The 19,672-nt window shown below is 40.2% G+C and overlaps 1 protein-coding gene across 23 annotated transcripts in view; it reads right to left on the minus strand.

Annotated features, from left to right (window-relative positions):
- Positions 1-19,672, minus strand: part of LOC117563755 (muscle-specific protein 300 kDa) — a 117,043-nt gene that overhangs the window by 47,271 nt on the left and 50,100 nt on the right. For 19 of the 23 annotated variants that reach the window (XM_052003292.1, XM_052003295.1, XM_052003293.1 and 16 more), the window contains 10 exons: positions 19,271-19,585; positions 18,064-19,206; positions 17,208-17,396; positions 16,829-17,066; positions 13,982-16,764; positions 10,530-10,835; positions 8,416-8,567; positions 681-1,650; positions 387-599; positions 53-313 (listed from right to left, as the gene is read on the minus strand). In XM_052003292.1, the coding sequence (XP_051859252.1) occupies positions 53-313; positions 387-599; positions 681-1,650; positions 8,416-8,567; positions 10,530-10,835; positions 13,982-16,764; positions 16,829-17,066; positions 17,208-17,396; positions 18,064-19,206; positions 19,271-19,585 (6,570 nt within the window). The remainder of the gene's footprint in view (positions 1-52; positions 314-386; positions 600-680; positions 1,651-8,415; positions 8,568-10,529; positions 10,836-13,981; positions 16,765-16,828; positions 17,067-17,207; positions 17,397-18,063; positions 19,207-19,270; positions 19,586-19,672) is intronic. The other 4 variants (XM_034242243.2, XM_034242260.2, XM_052003291.1 and 1 more) reach the window with 1 other exon arrangement.

Here is a 19,672-nt window from a genome sequence, read left to right on the forward strand (position 1 = left end):
TACACATAAACTTGAGAGAAACTGATTTTGATAACAAGAAAGTGGTACGTACCTGTTGCTCGGCTAATGCGCGCTCACGATCGTGTGGCAAGTACGTAGGCGCCATAACGAGGCGCAGTTGCTGCTCCTCCTGTATGATACGCTGGCGAAGCGTTTGCATTTGTTGTTGATACACATCGATTTGGGACAACGTTTGCTCGAGGCTCTGCGATTTGGTCTTAACCACATCGCCAAGTCCATCAAGCAATCGCACCAAATCGTCAACGTTCTCGCTAAGGCGTGGATCGCCACCCATGCCATTGCGGAAGTGTACCTGAGGGATAGCAAAAGAAAAGTGGCGCATGGAAAAGCGTTTCTCCATTAGCTATAAGCATCCGCATACTTACCTCTAATTTTTCAATCGACAATCTTAGTTTGGTTTTTTGCACATTAATATCGGCCAGAGTCTTTTCACAATAGCCCAGTTGATCGCGCAGGGGTTTCTTCAGCTGTGGTGAGGAGTCCAATGTCTGTTTGGTCTTTTCATGCCATTGTCGTATATCCTTGATCTTGCGTTCACATTGATCCCACTCCTCGCAGGCTTCCTGCAGCAGTGAGTTCTGCAATGGGATTCACAAAGTATAAAGAATTGGAAAGAGAATTAATAGTAATTGTATATGTTCGATAATGCTGTAGTTTACCCTCTCCAGTAGCACCGCTTCCACGGATATCTTCGCATCCTCAGCCTGCTGCAGCTTGTCCTTGAGATCGCCCACAGTTGTCACTTGACCAATGTGTTCCAGTTCCTTGTCCATTTCGCTCAAATGCTTCACAATCGGTTTAATACTTTTCACAGCCGTCGCATAATCATTCAGCTTATTGCGTGCCTCGGGCAACGTGCGCAGCTCAATCGTTTGATCGATGAACGTACGCTTCTCGGCCACCCAAGACATCACAATTTGATACAGATTCATGAAACGTGTCCATGCATCCAAACTATCGCCCACAGCCTGTTTCTTCTCGTCCAACCAACCGCGCACCTGGGCCAATTGAGCGGCCAACTGATCGATTGTTGTCTGCACCAGCGTCTTCTCCTCGCTGTTGCGACTATTCTCAATGATCAGCTGTCCGTTGGTCTTGACCAGCGTAAAGCGTTCGTAAATGGTGCCGATTTCATGATTGATACGCTGCAGCAGCTCCTTCATCTGTGTCGGCTCCAAGGTGCGCTCTTGCACCTGAACCTCGGCCTGCATAAGCCAGCGCTGAATCTCATCGACACCGGCAAGATATTCGGTGCGAACGGTCTTGGCGCGCTTGAAATCCTTCTCTTTGGTCTCCATGGCTACCTGCACGCGTTCCGCTAACAGTTCGAGTGCGGTAAACTCTTGGGCAATATCGCTGGGCAATAGATTCTGTTTGGTTTGATAGAGCGTTTGCGTTTGTGCGACAAGCGCGCGACTTTCTTCGGCTGCCTGTTTCACCTGGCTGTTGATTGTGATGAGTGCTTGTTCCGTTTGGGCAATGTGTTCGTCGTAGACGTGTACGGATTGCAATTGATCGTGCAGTGCGTTCAACTTGTCCTGCAGCTGCGAGATGCGGCGGAACACTTGTTCGATCTCCTCGAGATCCTTGCTAACTTGTTGGTCCTTATCGCGTAATGTATCGTTCAATCTGTGAAATATATAATTGAGAGCAAAAAGAAAAGAAATATTGCCCGGGGCGTATTAGTCAATGACGTATCTCGGCACAAGTAAAATATATGCCTATATAATATGTAAACAGTGCGTTTGTGTTTGTGAGGTTTCTATGAGAAAACCACGCGGTTGTCTTCTTTTGCTCTAGAATAGAATTCAGCTACGCGTGCTGCAACACAATTTTAATATATCTTGTATATTTAGATTATATATCGATATATATGCGATATATATTATACAAAAAGTTTTTTTTTGAAGAAAGCACAAAGGCTGAAGTTTTTCAATAATTCTCTATATATCCAAATGGGCTGGCCAAAAGATGATGATGTGATCTCTGTTGCTGTGTTGGCCTCGAGGCGCTGCGAAGATTTCCGTGAAAATTGAATGCTGCCGTTTCGCTACAAGAGAGTTTTCTAAATGACTGAACGAAACGCGAAATTTTTCTTCGCCACCAGACTACAAATTTCAAATTCGAAATTCGAAAATTCAAATTTCAATATGAGGTTTATTCTACGTGATTCTGTGAAGCACCTTGAACTGATTTGAGAGACAGCGCGAGAGAGGAGAGACAGAGTGAAAGAGCAAACCGATTGAGAGCGTGAGCATTTTTCGAAAATTTCTTGCTTCGTTTGTTGTTGGCCTTTTACATTTTGTTCTGCTATTGCTATTATTGTTTTATTTTTATTGTTTGTTAATATTATTTATGTTGTCCGCTGCTTGGCCTGCTTCTTAACACGGCTGCGTTTATTTTTATGCTTGAATTTATAATTATATTCGGTATTTATGTTTATTTATTTGCAGTCAACGGCGAGCCGAACTGCAGCTGACGTCATCATGGCACGCTGCACATTTGAAATGATTCGAAATGATTCAATTCGCAGACTTTTGATATTTACTTTTACACTCTCCATAGATTCGTCTTGATTCCAGTCTGTGACGCATATATGTGTATTGCTCATACGCCATGTGGGCGCTAGCAAATTGATGCCAACAAGTGTTTTAGTACTTGAGGGGCAGCAATTAAAAAATAGAAAATCAGACAAATAACTAAAGACATGTTGGAGGCAACTACAATATTTTATGAAGGACGCCGTCTGTGCGCTCTCTCGTTGAATGCCCTTTACAGCAAAAGTAACAACAACAAATAAGAACAAGATGAGGCAGAAGTAGAAGTAGAAGAACAATAACGGAAGAGCAACGTGCCATGATGAGGCCAAGTCAACACATTTGGCTGCCGGCCAATTAAGGCTGAAACACATTTTCGACAAAAGTTTTTAATTAATTGTAAAAAGAACAGCAACACAAACAAATGAACAAAAAAAAAATATACAACTAAAAAAATGGACAACGAATGTTAAAGTTCACCGAGCACCACTGAGAACAACTTTGCTGGGAATTAATTATGGAATTTAAAGTGTGAAAATTTCACTTAAAAACTGTCACCCCAAATTAGCTATTTAATCTCTTTTCGAAAAAAAAACTAAACTAAACTAATATTTTGCGTCAACAAAAAAAAAAAAAAAACAAAACAACGTTATAGAAAGCGTAAGAAAACGGCAGCAAAGAAAATCGTCAATAAAATTTGTTGTTTCTTTTGCTATTTTCAGAGTCGTTTGCCATTTTGCTAATGTACAAATTAACGTATTAAATTTAGTGCATATCTGAGATTTAAATGGCAAACTATGCGAACAATGCGAGCGCCAATGTGAAAAGCGAAAGCAACGTCGCATACATTGACGCGTGTGTTGTTATAAATAACAATGTACTATTTATGTATCAAGTCTATCAAATAAGCCAGAGAGCTAATGTCCATAACAACAAACTGACAAGTCATAGTTTGATCAATTATTGTAATCAGACTGCTGCTCACGCTCTGTCGATAAGCAATTTGAAGATTTGTTTTTAGTCGTTGCTTCTCTTTGGCCTTTTTGTGAGGGTGACTTATTTGTTCCTGAGAAGCCGACGACGACAACGACAACGACGACGTCATCATCATTTTAAATCAGAGACACGCGCCGAATCGCAAACATTCTCAATAATAAAATCAAATAAAATAAAAGCGACAACAAGTCGAACAACACCTGACGACCTCGTTGCTGCCGCTTCTACTAAAGACCGGACTTCGGGGACCGAACTGAGACCCACCCCTTTTAGAGTCTAGAGAGAGATTGAGGCTGAATTTAGCATAGGCGACGACTTGAGCTTTATGTCGATGACTTAATCATGCCACACGGTGGAATCAACACAACGTTTACACACTTTATTTTTAAAGTGTTGTCAACATCTTATTTGTTTTTTTTTTTTTTTTGCTTTAAACATTCACCTTTTGCTTTTGACGACGCGTTTAATATGAGTGCGTGTTAGCAATTAGCATTCGCTTCTTTCTCTTTTTCGCTTTTCTATTCTGCGCTTCAACTGCGGTTTTATTCCGCTCTTTTGTGTTTTTCTGGCCAATATACAAATTGTTAGCGACAACAGTCGCACCTCCTCCGATGGGGAGGCAGATGTGTGCTGAACAATTGTTAACTTGCTTCTTTTTTTTGTGCTTAGTACTTTGCTTTAAACTTGAATTTCTTGCGAAATTCAGCAGCTTCCTCAACGTTGCGTATACGCCTGGTAATCCACAAATCGGCGTTTTCAAGTGCATCGCAAATAATCGCATGAAAATAAATAGAAATAGAAATAGAAAATTGCGTAAAGTGTGCTACTAGACAGCCAGTTATTTTCAATGTTAAATACTTTTCCGTTGCTTCTCTCTTGAGGGTCTCGTCGACGGGGGCTGCTTTTGTGTGTGTGTATTTTCTTGTTTTACTGCTTCTATTTGTCTACGATCCTCCTCTTAATTAAGATTTATATTATTTGAATTTAAAAATATGCGTCTATATATATATTTAATGCTCGGGCGGGCGTTCGCTTCTTCGTATTTAGTTTCCAGCCATCCAGTTATAAAAAACACGTCCGCTTGCAACTAACTCTAAATAAAAACTAAAATATTCTCAGCGCGAAAAAGTTGCCAAAAAGTGTGTTTCACTTTGCCTCCGTCGTTTCAGCAGCGCTGCGCTGCGCCGCTGTCGAGGTGAAGTGAGCGCACACAAGAAGAGGCAAAGAGTGCGAGAGGTGAGGTGATCGTTAACAGCGGAACGCGAGACGGAAATAAAAGAACGAAAACTGCTACCGCAACTCACCACAGTCAGATACAACAAAGCGCACACACAATCGCACACACACACATCATTAACATATTACAAAGTGTGTGCTGGGCGAGAGTGAAAGAGAAAGGCAAGCAACAGAGCAGCAACGGTCGAAGCACTAAAAATTATTATTATTAAAAGTTTGCATATGCGCTTGGCATTGAAAATGAGGCAAACGGCAAAGCATTTGTCTTACTCATTAACCGAACAAATTCGCCGTTGACTTCAGCTGACAAATATGCCGCAAAAATCACCCAAAAAAACAAAAGTCAAAATAAATCCCAATATACTATTTTTGCGAATTGCAATTGATGAGCACATTTTTTCGCACGCAACAAGCAAATGTTGCATGGTTGGAAAGTGTGTGATAAAGGCAGCAACAACATTCAGTTTGCCGGTTTAGATAACGCAACAAGAAGCCGGCATATATTCACACACACGCACACACACACATACGTGAGCAATCAATTTTACTAAGAGAGCGACAGCGACAGTTGTTTGCCTTTGAAATGGAATGGCATTGGAACAACAGCAACTCATCAGACAGCTTTAACAGCGCCCTGTTAGGCAATAACAGCAGCAGCAACTGCTTAACAGTGTGAGCGCCATTCAAGGCGAAAAATAAATTTATAATTACGCGATTACCTCATTTGGGCAAAGTTTTTGCCTTAATTGTTGTTGTTTTGGCATGCCTTGCCGCTGCCGTTGTTGTTTTCGATTGTTTTCTCTTGAATTTTTTTATGCAAAAAAAGTTGACAAACTGTCAATGCAGATGCCGAGAGCAGCTTTATAATTCGCCTTTACTTTGATTTTTTGTCGTTGTCGTTAGCTTGTTTGTGGAGCTGAAATAATTATGAAGTATTTGTGGCAAATTCGTTTGGCGCTTATCTTAATACCCTGTGCATATAGTTTTTATGTATGTGAATTTTGCCTTTACTTTTTTTGCACATTTTTTCGCACAATGCGAATGAAGTCAGCAGCACGATTTTTGTTTACTTTTTCAATAATTGTGTTGGCTGTTTTGTTAGGTTGTTGTTTATAGTCTGTAGTCATACCGAGAGAGAGAGCACAACAACTTTGGGAAGCGTCAATTGAATTCAATTATATTGAACGTAACGCTATCAAGTTTGTTTCTCGAATAAATCAATCATACGCAGAGTATTCTCAAGTCGAGTATACGTATTTACATTAGGCCGCTAGCTATTTTTAAAAGTATTACGTATAATTCAGAAATAAATAAAGCTCATTGAAGTTAATTGTTATCTACATATATTATTAATAAATTATTTAATTCCCCCGAAATACATGGAAATACTTTTCAAATCCAAAAGGCTTACGCAAAACAAATTTTAAGTATTTAATTTTTTTTTTCGAATGCGAACCAAATGTTGATTAGATTCTTGCATGTTTGCCATACGAAAAAGTAAATCTCAAGTATAAATTGCATTTAAATTTTTGCGTCGCAGTTGAAGGAATATATGTATGCGGTGTATAATTGTCGATGACACAGCATTCGGGGTATTAGATCATTTTTTGGTTCGATGATGGCATTGTCAATGCCTCTTTTGTGCGAATAAAACTAAAATTGCGTATACCCATTTTCACACTCAATATAAACAGAAACAGAGTGATTGATGATAATAGTTGATTTTAAGTACGTTAAGTAATCAAATTTAAGTACTTTTCTGTTACAGATTGCAGCTGCTTTACGCAACAGATTTATGTCTTTAGAAGTCTGCCATTGGCATGGTCGTAAAATGCATTACTGTTAATTGAAAATAGGCAACAGCTGGACCAAAACTAAACCTAAAAGTTGTAAATATAATGTGCACATGTATATAGAAATAATCCATCTGTCATTCAATCATTTGCTTAAATCCTCCCAATTAACCCCTTCATTTAAAAAGCTATTACGCATGTAATCCAATACGATATCAAAGTAAATAAAAAGATTTGGTAATCTGTAGCGCAATAAAATAGATCTTATTGGTGTGTTGTTGTTGTCTGCTTGTTGTGCATGTGTAACGAGCCGAAAACGTCACAAGACTTTTGGGGAACAACTATTGAAGAAAAAATAAAAAGAAAATAACAGCTGCTGGTCTCGTTTTTCATAAACACACACAAGCAGGCAAAGACGAGGCAGATCGCGATTGCGGCTGTCAGGCAAATAGCCGGATGAAACAAAATGTGTATAAAAATAAAATAAAAAAAAACTGACGTTGATGCTGTGAATAGTCATAACACATGTCTTGGGTGAAAATTGTGTCAGTGCTGCATTAAGAAAGGCCGCGGCATGTTTTCATTTCATTTTCTTATTTTTTTCTTGTTTTTTCTTTCAACCATTTTCTTTCTGTTCTTTCTCCGCCGTGCCAAGACAAATGTTTACGTGATCGCCGGCAGACGTTCCAATAACAGACGTGTCTGCTGTGGTGAAATTACGTCGCTGTTAACGAGCTGTTAAAATGTTGCCAGCAATAATGTTGCCGAGAATATGTTGCTGCGTTTTTAATGGTCAACAACAAATAAGTTAAATGTATAAACGTTTGTCAAATGCCAAAACGAATTGGCAAATTGGCAGCGTTTCTCATGTTGTTTTTGCGTCAAGCGCCATACAAAAGAATTTCCGCAAAAAAAAAGAACAAAAACAATTCACATTGATTTGAATTCTTTTTGTTTCTTTCATTTTTGTTGTCGGCGCTTATCAACACACACACACTCATATGAAATGCTATTGGGAGTGTGGGATACATTTTTCTATTATCGTACGTAGCTGCCTTTAAGGCAGTCAAACTGATAAGGCCAACGATTTGGCACAGTTACCAGAGACATTGGGTATGCCCCGACTTTTGTATCAGATGTTGATATGCGTTTGGTAACAATACGAATGCGAAGAATACTTTCAGCACAGACTGTTTGTTCAGTGCAGTAAGGTCTTGAAAATTTAATGATTTACTATTCTTAGAATTTTTCAGGTTTTTATTATGTTGCGCAGTTTGGAAGCTATACATAGAAAAGTCGGCTTATGTAACCATTACCGGAGCGTAACCGTTGGAATGACGTCAGGTTTTGACGTGAGTTTCGGCATGGAATTTCAAGAGCTGAGCTTAAATGAGTTGAGCCGAGTTGAGTGTATAAAAAAAAAGAGTTCCACTGATGTCACAGCGATATTCTCAGCCAGAGTTGACATAAGAAGTTGCAACTGTTGATAAATGATTTGTATATAACTCGGAACTTCATGTGGAACCCGTTTAATTGACCGACGAACGACGATCAATGAAACAAACTAGTTAATTTAACCACATAAATTTCCATTAAATGCAAATCAATTATACAACATGTAGCGAATTCGATTTCCGGCGTTAAATTCTATTTTGATTTTTATTCTTTTTTTTTTGTTGAGCAAATTTAAGTTAACGTCACGCACAGTTAAACACTGTTCATATATTTATATATACAGTCATACGAGCACTTGTTGAGTTTCTTTAGTATGGAATTGAATGAATTGTTTATCTAATATGTGGCATTTTAATGGGGGGCAGAGTAGTACTCACTTTGATTGCTGTTCAACTAACTTATCCACTTTGGCCTGTATGGCCTCCGCCGAGGGTTTGTGTACTTCCCCAAGGAATGTGAGGATGGATTTTGAGAGCGCCTCGATTTCTTTATGTGATGATTTAAGTTCATTTGATTCCTCACGCAGTTCCTAAAGAGACACATAACAAAACAACAACATTAATACCAAATTTACAGCAATTTGTCAGTCACGTTTTTGCTTTTGCCAATCGATCAAAGCTTTAAACAACAAAGCAAAACAAAACCAGAAAAAAACACAAATTTTCTCGGCATTTTTAATTCGATTCCAGTTTGTATTTTTTTGGGGCCGCTCGAAACTCACGAAGGTCAACACCAAAAACGTTGACTCGACTTTAAGGCAACATTTCGAATGGGGTTTTATAAGTAAGAGGAAAACCTATAGACAACAATAAATATTTGCGCTGAACAAAATACAAAAAAAAAACTTTTAAAATATTCGTTAAACAAACATTTTCGACTAGGATAAATTGTTGTTTTGTTTCGACCATTGAAAGCTTTTTATGGATGACAACATCGTTAATATTTAATAATACTTGACCAGGCTTAGGCATTTATGGACTGAACTTGGCTTCATTCAAATTGATTTCAATTCGAAATTACAAAGGCAATTACTGCAAGCAATATTAATTTATATTCATTCATTTATTCGGGCTGAAACGGGAATTTACTGGTAAAGAAGTAATTTTCGATATTGAAGAGTTCTACTAACCTATTTTCCACAATTACAGAGTGTAATATAGTGTAATTGTTTAAGAAAATAATAATTATGCTGCCGCAGACACTAATTCTTTTAATAACATGACGCTAAAATTAGCTTCAAAAACTGATAAGTTTGTGTGTGTTTCTCTTCAAATCGCAATCGAACACAATCAACAATTATCGCTAGCTATGAGGTCATGCAAAAACAATAAATAATAACAACAAGAAATCAGTTGATTTGCGGGTTGATTGCAATAACAAATGAGCGTCGGAGATGCCGCATTGTATAATAAAGCGATAAATGACAATTTAAATATGTAGTATACTAGAGAAGTATAGCGATTAAAATTGTTGAAATTGTTGCTATTTGTTAAACTAAGCCTAAAAACAAAAGTGGTAGAAACCGAAAGTCAAGAATTTGTTGACTTTTGTTTTTTACATTTTTGTTGTTCGTTTTGTGCCAATCATTAACAGCAGTTTGGACAGCTGCTAAAGCTCGCCATCAAAGAGAGACCGAGAGCATGATACAATTATAGAAGGTAGTGCCGTCGGAAAAAGCTTCCGTCAGTACGCATTCGTATTTCGACGCAAGAGGTTGTCTGCGGACGAATTTTTTTCTGCAATTAACCCTTGCGCAAAATGACATTTTGCAATGTATGCCGTAGACACGGTTAGAATTAAAACATTTAGAGAATTAGAGAATTCTCATATATATTATTAATATTGTTCGTAAACAATTTACATTTTAAAAATATGTTAAAGAGACATTAATATCAGCTTCAAAATATGTAAATATTAATTGCATCGTCAAAGGGTTAATGCGCATTTCATTGTCGTCTCGCTCACACTGCTGTGCTGAGACTCTTTCACTCGCACTCATTGTTTTGTTTAAAGTCGGACAGCTTTTTCCGACGGCACTACCTTCTATAATTGTATCATGACCGAGAGGAGCGCCCAAGAGAGCGTCAAAGAGACAGATAGAGAGAGAGAGAGATAGAGAGAGCGGAAGCTCTGAGTCAATTCGTCGATGACCATGAACTTGACGGCGGCGTAACATTGTTGATATACTATGCAAGTATATATATGTATTATATATGTAAGTCTGCCTATATATGAAACGCACACATAGTTTGACATTAGCAGAAACAAAATCGAGGTTTGGGGGTGGTCAACTGCTAAATAAATGAATGAAATTTTGTATTTCGTATATGCGGCAGCAAACTACAACAACAATAAATCAATTAAGTCTGTCCATGAGCTCATAGGCCCTAAATAGTGGTAAAGCTAATGCTTCAAGATTATGTAAATTACGGATGCGATTGTATAAAGCACAACATTTTACATACTATTGTATTGTATTGGCTGAACTCACCTGAATGGCATTCTTTGTATCTTCCAAATGACGTCGGGACCTTACAGTTGGGTCGACATTGCGGAACTTATCGGCCAAACGTCCTAATGCCTTCTCCCAGTCGTGCAGGCTATTCTCAAATGTATCCCAATGCTCGGCCAACTGTTGCAGATTGTCACGTCGCTGTTCCAGGCTACGCACCAGATCCTGCCAGCTGCGATTCAAATTCGCGTTATCCTGCTCAATCAATTGACGATTGCGGGCGTCGGCTTGCCTTATCAGGGATTGTGCCTGCTGGTTCACAAGCGATAGATCGCTGTTTTGGCTCTGCAAACAACAACAACGACAGCGCAAGGCAACGAGAAAAACGTTAAATTTTTGTACAAATAATATTGTTGCACTTTGATGCAAGTGCAAGTATGCATATATGTTTTTGTTTATGTATAGGTATTACAAATTAAATATATAAATTGAGTATCGAGTACACTGCCTATCTGTAGGTTCGTTTATTTGTTTTGTCTTTTTTTTTTTTTTTTTAGTGTATTTTTGAGTTATTTCGACAACGCCGTCTGCGTTTCACTTGACACATTTTTCATTATTTCTAACATTTTTCTTTTTGTTGTTCAACTTTGACATATGCGTGTGTGGCACAAGCTGCCGAAGCTTACCTAAAGTGGAAACGCACACGCACTCACACGTTTAAGCACGCAGACACACACACAGACACACGCTGGTGAGTGTATCTTCGACCGCAGCACTTGCTAATTGTAGCACTTAAAAAATGTATCTTTTTCTTTTTGTGTTGTTGCTTTTCTGTACAAAACGATGTACATAGATTTCTTTAATAGATTTCCTGCTTCTTCTATTTTTTATTGTTGATGACGTTAGCTTTAAATTCGATTGCTGTCGTCTGCTTCTGCTTCTTCTTTTCTCAATTTGCGCTTTTCAAGCACATGGTACACACATCGTATATATATATAAATATGTATATATGTAAGTTTGAAACGGCAAACGAAACGGGTAATTCAAATATAACAAAGCTTCTCCGCACGACACAAAATAACACTAGTTTCTTTTCTCTTATTTGCTTCTCGCTGTTTGTTTTTAAATTTTATTTTGCTTTGTCGCTGGTTTCGTCACTATATAGACCGCATAATACGAACAAAAAATAAGGTCTGACAACCGCACAGATAAACGTCTCAACTAGAAGTGAATTTCACAAAAAGCCTCCTCACACGGCAGTGCCAGTGCCCAAAGCATGAGTTAGAACACCCAACCAAGAGAGACACTTTTGTCGCCAGCGAGTTACTCTGAGCGTAAAGAGCGGCGAAAAACAACCAGCAAAGAGAGCGCCGAGTGTCGGTATTGTCGGTTTTGTTTGCTGAACACGTTTTTGCCACCACATGGTAACACTTTTCGGCTGAGGGGGTCAGTGTATCGGGTGGGCGTAGGCAAAGGCGTGGGCCGTACATATAAGAAGAGCGAGAGCGGCGAATTTTTTTTGTTGTGCTCATGACAAACGTCATACTTTGCACCAACACATGGGCAATATCACGTATACGCCACCGCCGTCACTAACACAATTGGCTGTGCCACAAGCCGGCACAAGCCCTGCAACAACAAATCAGCTGTGCGCTGAGAGCACCGCAACGTGAGACGAAGCTCGCTCTTAAAGCTCGCTCAACTTACACTCAGCTCGCTCGGTCAACACAAAAAAAGCTGCTAAACATGTGTTTGTTGCTGTTACAATGTGACAATGTCGAGGGATGGCAGAACAGACCTTCAAAACTCAAGTTACCATTGTGTATTCACAACACGAAAACGAAATAAACAAAACTGTGGATAGTAAAAGTTTGGACATGAAAATGATCCAAGCGGAGTAAACACTCAAGATACACTCAGATTTTGAATAATTTAATTCGGCACAATAAAGAATTATCGCCAATCAGAATAATTTTCGAAAAATTGAAAACAGTGTTTCTCTATAAATTAAAACGACCTTGAAATTCATGACTTTCAATTAATTAAAGCTAAAATAAAGTACTGTAGGTTCTTTTTAAAGAATAATAAACTTTTTCTGTTAAATTAAAAATCTACGAAGACATTCTTAATACCTAACAAAGTTCCTGTGCAAATTATCCACCCTTCAGTGTTACTACTAATAAAAAATCAAACAAGTAGACTCAGCAACTCGCATTATCTTATCAAATGAGGTAATAAACGACTTAAATTATTATCAACTAAAAACCGATACGATGAATTTATAGTAATACCAATTTAATTACCTCGTTACTTGAAAACTTTTACTTGGAAACTAAACCAAAATATTAGCTAGAAACGCCACTTTGATTGCGCATCCCTCGCAAACTGGTTATACTCTGTAGTTTAGCGACTGTAGCCGCCCCTGATGATGTCATGAGCCTAACTCAATGACAACAAAAAACAGCAACAACATCAGCTGGGATTATAGTGAGCATCAAACACTCGTAAATGCGTGCTATGCCTTCTGTCTGGCTTTAGCGATGTTTGTTAGTCGATGATAAGACAGTCAAGTGCAGGTTAATAGTTGAACTCATTAATAAGTTTTCAAGGTAACAGACGGAGAGACATAAATATGAAAGTAAACAACTATGTCGCGCACACACTATTGAAAGAGTACACTACCGAAAAAAATAAAGAGCGAGAGTGAGTGTGCTAAGAGCATATGTTGGAAGAGTCAAGTCAAGCATTGCTTTTACCGGCCGGCAAATCGTATTGCACTCTGGGTAAAAGTAATCGCGACTGTGGATACATTCTCAAAAAAACTTGTAGATACATATTTCTCGCTTTGCTTTCCAGTTTTTTGTCGGTTCAAGTAGTTAATGTGTCACACTTGAGCAAAACAGGTCTTCTCTCATACCCAAGATTTGAACTTAAATGTAGAGAGCTATATAAATATTTACATATGCATATAAAGACAATAAATTAAATCTCAGGCTAAGCTAAGTCCTAAAAAAAGCTCGCAGTCTTTTTATAGTTACAGAATTGTAAGACAATAAAATTGAGTAAAAGTGAACCAAATTTAAGATATATATTTTTTTGCTAGTTGTGTTATCTTAACTCCGTCTCTTAAATTTGAATTTAACATTTCAAGCCTACTTTTTTTGCTGAAACTATTGACAGCTTGAAACCAGAAGAACTGGATTAGTAGCTCATTATTCCTAGAGCAGGCTTTTGTATAATTTTCAAATTGAAATCTATAGCAAATGATATACGAACTATGCCAAAACTTGGCATATTTTGCCTACTTTGAATAAGCGGACAAAGAGAATATCACAATATTCTTATTGTTTTACATAACTGATTAAACAAATTTGCAAAAATTATTAATGAATCTCTTGCTTATAAAATATTATGCATTTCGGTAATACCCAGTTCTAAGTAGCCATCCACTTAGGGTATAAAATCAATTGATATCTGACTTGTCAACTCACCTGTACATTTCCAATGGCATGCGACAGCTTCTGAATATTAAAGTGAAGACCAGCCAAATTCTGTACAGGCTCATCGCTGAATTTGGTGCGTTCGATGGTGGCCTTGACGCGATCGATGGACTGTTGGTATTCACGCCAGCGTTCCGCTTCCTTTTCGAGCTCACTTTGCTGGGTCTTGGCATTGGCCAATGTGTTGGCCAACTTGGTCTGGAACTGTGCCAATTCGGCGGACAGCTCTGATTGCTCGTAGTTGTTCAATGAGGACCAGATCTTGTCGGATGCCTCCTGGATTTGCTTGTGCACCAAATTACGAATGGGTGCCTCGTTGCTGAAGAAGATCTTGTGTTCATCCAGATCATGCACCAGATGCTCGTAGTCAATGCCATGCTGGCTGTTCTGCAATCGAAGCTCAGCCTCGTGGACCCAATCGTTGAATTTGGCCACAAGTTGCATGTACTCCAAACGCGAATTACGATTGTTCTTCAAGTACTTTTCGCGCTCCTCCAACTCGTGGGGCAGCGAGGCGACCAGCGACCGACCCTCGGAGAGCATCTCCAGCAGAGAGCTGGGCATGCCCAACTCTGTCTTGACGCTGTCGTTGATTTTGTTGAACTTCTGCAAATGGTCATCAATTTCCTTGCTGAGTGCATGATGTTTCTGCAGTTCACGTTCCACTGACTCGGGATCGCGATCCAACAATGGACGTGACTTGGCAGCACCTTCATTGCTGTGCAACCAGTCGAGAATATCGCTCAACTCGGCGGCCATCTTCTTGTGGGATTCGAGCTGCAGTTGATGCTTCTGGCGTTGCGACTCAACAGCCTTGCGGAGATTTTGCAATTGATTCTTCAGCGATTGCAGCTGCTCGGTAATGCTGTTCTTATCCGCAGCATTGCCCTCGGAGGCAATCTTTTGGCCCTTATCGTTGGCCGAAGCGAGCAAACCTTCGCACTCTTGAATCTTAACAATCACATTGTCGTACTTGTTAATCTTATCCTCCAGGCTGTCGGGCGAGTTCTCGATATCGATGATGACATCAGTGTACTTCATAATGAACGCAATAATCTCGTTGATCAAAGCAATGAACTGCTCGCGCAGCAGCAACAGTTGACGCAGATGCGCCAATTGATCCTCAATCATTTTGATCATGTCATCCTGTTGGCTCAGAATGCTTTGGAGTTCGGGCAGATCATCCATTTGCATGTCACCCATTTTGTGCTTGCTGTCCTTGAGTTCCTTGAGAATGCCTTCATAGGCGCCCAACAGATCTTGCACATCCTCAATTCGTGAGCCAATCGGACGATTGAGTTCACGCAAACGCTGCTGAATGGTGCCAAGGAATTGACTGCAATCAGCCAATCTATTCTTGGCATCCTTGTACTTCTTGATGTGATCACCCAAGGTGTTAGTGCGATCATCAATCGTTTGCTTGATGCGTGCATAGCGATCCTTCATGTTCTTAATGTCATCGTTGAGCTTTAGCTTGTCGGCATTGCTGAGCGTGGGCAAGATGCTCTTGCCCTGCTCGGACACATCGTTGATAAGTCCACCCTTGTTCTCGGCGTCCTGCAGCAGCTTCTTGTAGTGCGCCAACTGTTCCTCCAACACTGGTAAACTGGTGGTACGCAATTCACCTTCGGTGGCGGTTTCCATTTCATTTAACCAATCGCCCATGTTCTTCATAGAATCCTCAAAGGCTTTGCGACCCTGAAGCAGATCATCCAAGGACTTGCCGCGCTTGCCGCTCTCATCCTTCAGTGTCTGATAGTCAGCTGCGATTTCATCGAGAATCTTTTGAAGCGCCGCCTTGTCAGCATCGCCGCAATCCTTCATGATATTGGCCGCTTGACGCTGTACATCACTTAGCACGCTATCATTGAATTGCTTGGCATCATCATCGTATTTCTTGTTCTCCTGGATTTTCTTCTCAATCTCTGCAGAGGTCAATGGATGATAAACTGGCAATTTGCGCACTTCGGATATTTTGGATTTTAGCCATTGACGAGCCTTGTCCAAATCATTCTCCAGCGCCTTACGCGCCTTGCTTGCCTCCAAAGCTTTGTCAAGCTCGGCCTTCAGGACGCCAGACAAGTTGCGATTCTCACTGTTAAGATTACGCAGTGCAGACTCCAATTGTGCGTACTCGGCAGACTCCAGTTCGGGCTGCATGTTGGCAATGCGCTTCTCCAGCACATCGGCAAGCGATTGCTTGGCCTCTGCATCCTTCATTAAGCTCTTAATCTTCTGCTGACGAGCCTCTGCATCTTTAGGAGTGAATCCAAGTGCAGCAGGAGCTTGCAGCTCATCGATTTGCTGCTTAACCCACAGTTGGAGCTGCTCGATTTCACCCTTAGCGCCATCAACGCCCTTGTTGGTCACATCCAGCAGCTGAGCCTTGCGATCGATACGCTTGCCAAGATCAGCAAAGCGACGATCCAACGATTTCATTTGCTCTTCGACTTGTTGGCCATCTAGGTTGCTAATCACCTCAGCGACTTGAGCTGCCTTGCCCTTGAGCTCTTGGATCTTGGGATGTCCTTGCAATTCATACTCGTTCTTGATCTCATTGATGGCAGCCATCTTCTGGGCACAATTGAGGCCAGAGCCGCGATCGAGCACATCCATACGCTTAATCAATGAATCGAACCAATTCTGCACATCCTGCATGCCCTGGCGATAGCCATCGATGACATTCTGACCCGCCTGCTTCTTGGCAATGGCGTCCATCAGCTCTGATTCCAGCTTATCGATGTTATCATCCAGATCGGTGTCCTCATCACCCACTGCAAAGTAAATAATACAAATTATATATTTATTTTAATACAACATTTTTTTTAATGAACTTACATGATCCCGTCATTTCCAGCATAAGCTGGGAACGCTTATCGCCAATGGAATTGAGCAGATCATTCATAGACACCAGTTCTTGTTGTGCGGCCTCAGAGCGTAGCTTGCAAGGCCTCATCAGCCAGTCGGCGACTGAGCCTTGTTGTTTCTTCACCCAATCCTGCAGTTCAGCGCGCTGCTTCTGCTGTTGCTCCAGCTCGCTAACGGATGCAGTCAAACCACCCAAGTGGGATTGCACCTGAGAACATTTAGGAATTCCGTAATTAATTAAATGATTTGCATGAATGAGACACGAGTCAATGTTAACATTATGTTTAGTATTGAATTACGGAATATTAAAGCCAAGAGCCGCCACCAGTCGAGTGTCTGAATGTCTTACCTTAGCGACAAGTGCATTCAGCTTGCTCACGTGTGCACTATTCAAGCGTACTATACGACGATAGTTCGTAATACGCTCGTGAGCAATTGGATCCATTAACGCCTCATTCACTTCGCTGAGCTCAACGTCATCGACATCATCACCATCTTCATCGACATTCTTCGTTGAGCTCTGAGTATTTGGCGTTGGCTTTGGTCAACAAATGAATAGCACAGGCAGGAGCAAAAGTGGGCGTGGTAGTGCGGTTTTACAACAACAGTTACGGTGCAGCAACAAAAGTTAGAGCGGTGTTCGTTTTTTTTTTTTTTTTTTTTTTTTTTTTTTTTTTTTTTTTGAGGGGTTGTGATGTAGTTTGGCAGGGTTAGGAGCAAAATTAAAGTTAATAAAAATAAATTAGATAAAATAAAGATTTATTGGTTAGCAATTGGGGAAACAATAAATGAGTTCAACAAACTAAATGCAATTTTGAAACGGTTATAAATTTTTTTGTATGATACAATAATTCATTCAAATTAAATTATGATTAATATACGTCTCTTATATATTGTGGTAAACTTTATAAACGAAATAACATATATGAAATAAGGTAAAATTTCGGGCAATAAGCAATTTAGCAAACAAAGGATGATATCAAAAGACTAATTTCTCTTGCAAGGTTTTTTGAATAAAAATAAATTAATTGTAATAAAATATAAAGGCTTGTTTGAAAAAGCAATTTGCTCAATGAACTAAAGCAATTTGGGGAATCTAAATAGTCCTTGCGTTTTTTTTAAAGAACTTATCGCACTTGCAGGAAAGTTAATGCAGTTCTACAAATTATTTCAAAGTTGAAAGTTAAAGCTTTTACGGCACTCACCTGATCCAGCAAATCTTCTAGCTTGGCGCGCACCATCAGTTCACGTTCGGGTATCGCATGCATAGCTGTCTCTAGAGGAGAGCTTGGTCGACTGATCGACGCTGTGGCTGCCTCACAAGCTTGCACAGCGGCTGCCAGACGGGACTTTTCGTTATTCAGCTTTTGCTGCATATCCTGGGCACACTTGAGTTGATTCTGTGCCAACTCCAAGCTTGTAGCCGGGGCATCAAGTTCCGTTTGAATGATTGGCTCGTAGGTCTCCAGATTGCGCATAATGTTGTCCAGCGTATCTTCGTACTCCTGGAACTTAGCAAGCGACTCCAAGAGACGATTCTTAATTTGCACTGATGTCTGCAACAATGAGTTATAGCTGTCCTGAATGTTCTTCAGCTGCGACTCAACAGTTGGACGTATTTCGCGAGTTGAGGGTTCATAGCGTTTAATTTGCGCCTGTCCCTTGGCATTTAGATCATCCAAATTGGTCTGATACTTTTGAATTTCACCAAGCAGCGCTTCGTGCTGTTTGATTTGCTCCTGGGTTTGTTCACGATTTGAAATGAAGAGAGAATTGTGTGCCATCAGCTGGAAGGAGATCTGCAGCAACCATTTCTCTACATCTTGCAGACTCTGGTGGTATGCATTATAGTCGAGCATCTCTTGCTCCAAGTCCTTGATGTATGCAGCACAATCGTTCTTCAGTTTATCGCAACGGGATTGCAGACGATTCACAGCATCCACTTCGGTGCCCAGATCGCGTGCCTCCGACATAAGATGTTCCAGATCGTTGCCCTTCTGCTTGAGTTCATTGGACAGTGTCTTGTAGCGTTCCAAGAGTGTTTTCATCTCACTCAACTCGCCCTTGGTCTCTGGAGGTGTCTTCAATGTCTTCTCTGTTTCGACCAGCCACTTGTCGAGTTTATCTTTGTTGACAGCAAAGTCATTCCAGCGGTTTTGTGCTTGCTTCAAATCGCTGAGCTTCTGTTTAACAGCCAGACCCAGGGCATCCCAATCCTCACGTACCTTTGTCATCAGATCACGCAGTTTCTCCTGCTTATCCTCGGGTGTAATGTTAGAGGCCTTCGAGTAGGCATCCTGCACCATGGCAAGCAAATGCTGACCCTCAGGCAGATGCGAGGACAGAGACTGTAGTGGAAAAAGATAGAATATAATAATTGTGATAGATTTAAGAGTTATTTGTGCTACTTACGTTAACTGTCTCCATTTTTTGGGCAATAGCCTGGGCATTTCCATCAATGGTGCAATCATTGAGCACTTGCTGTGCCTTCTCAATCCACGCATCCATTTCGTTCTTGTAATTAAGGAACTCAGTGTGATCCGACAGATTCTTCTCAATCTTGGCAACCAGACCCTGGGCGGCAGTCAACAATTTAGTATAGTTGGCTTGAGTTTCAATGGTTTGATCGCGAATGCGAGTGCAGGCGCTTTGTTCCATGAGTAGCTCGCAGTTGTCGTTCAAATCCTCGACATTTTCCTTCTCAGCGAGCACCTCTTCCAGCAGTTTCTAAAGAAGATTTCACATATTAATTAAGTGCTGCACAAGTTTGTTAAATCAAAGGCACATAAAAGCATATTTAGGCAATTAGACAAA

The sequence above is a fragment of the Drosophila albomicans genome, chromosome 2L (assembly GCF_009650485.2).
Source record: "Drosophila albomicans strain 15112-1751.03 chromosome 2L, ASM965048v2, whole genome shotgun sequence".
NCBI lineage: Eukaryota > Metazoa > Arthropoda > Insecta > Diptera > Drosophilidae > Drosophila > Drosophila albomicans.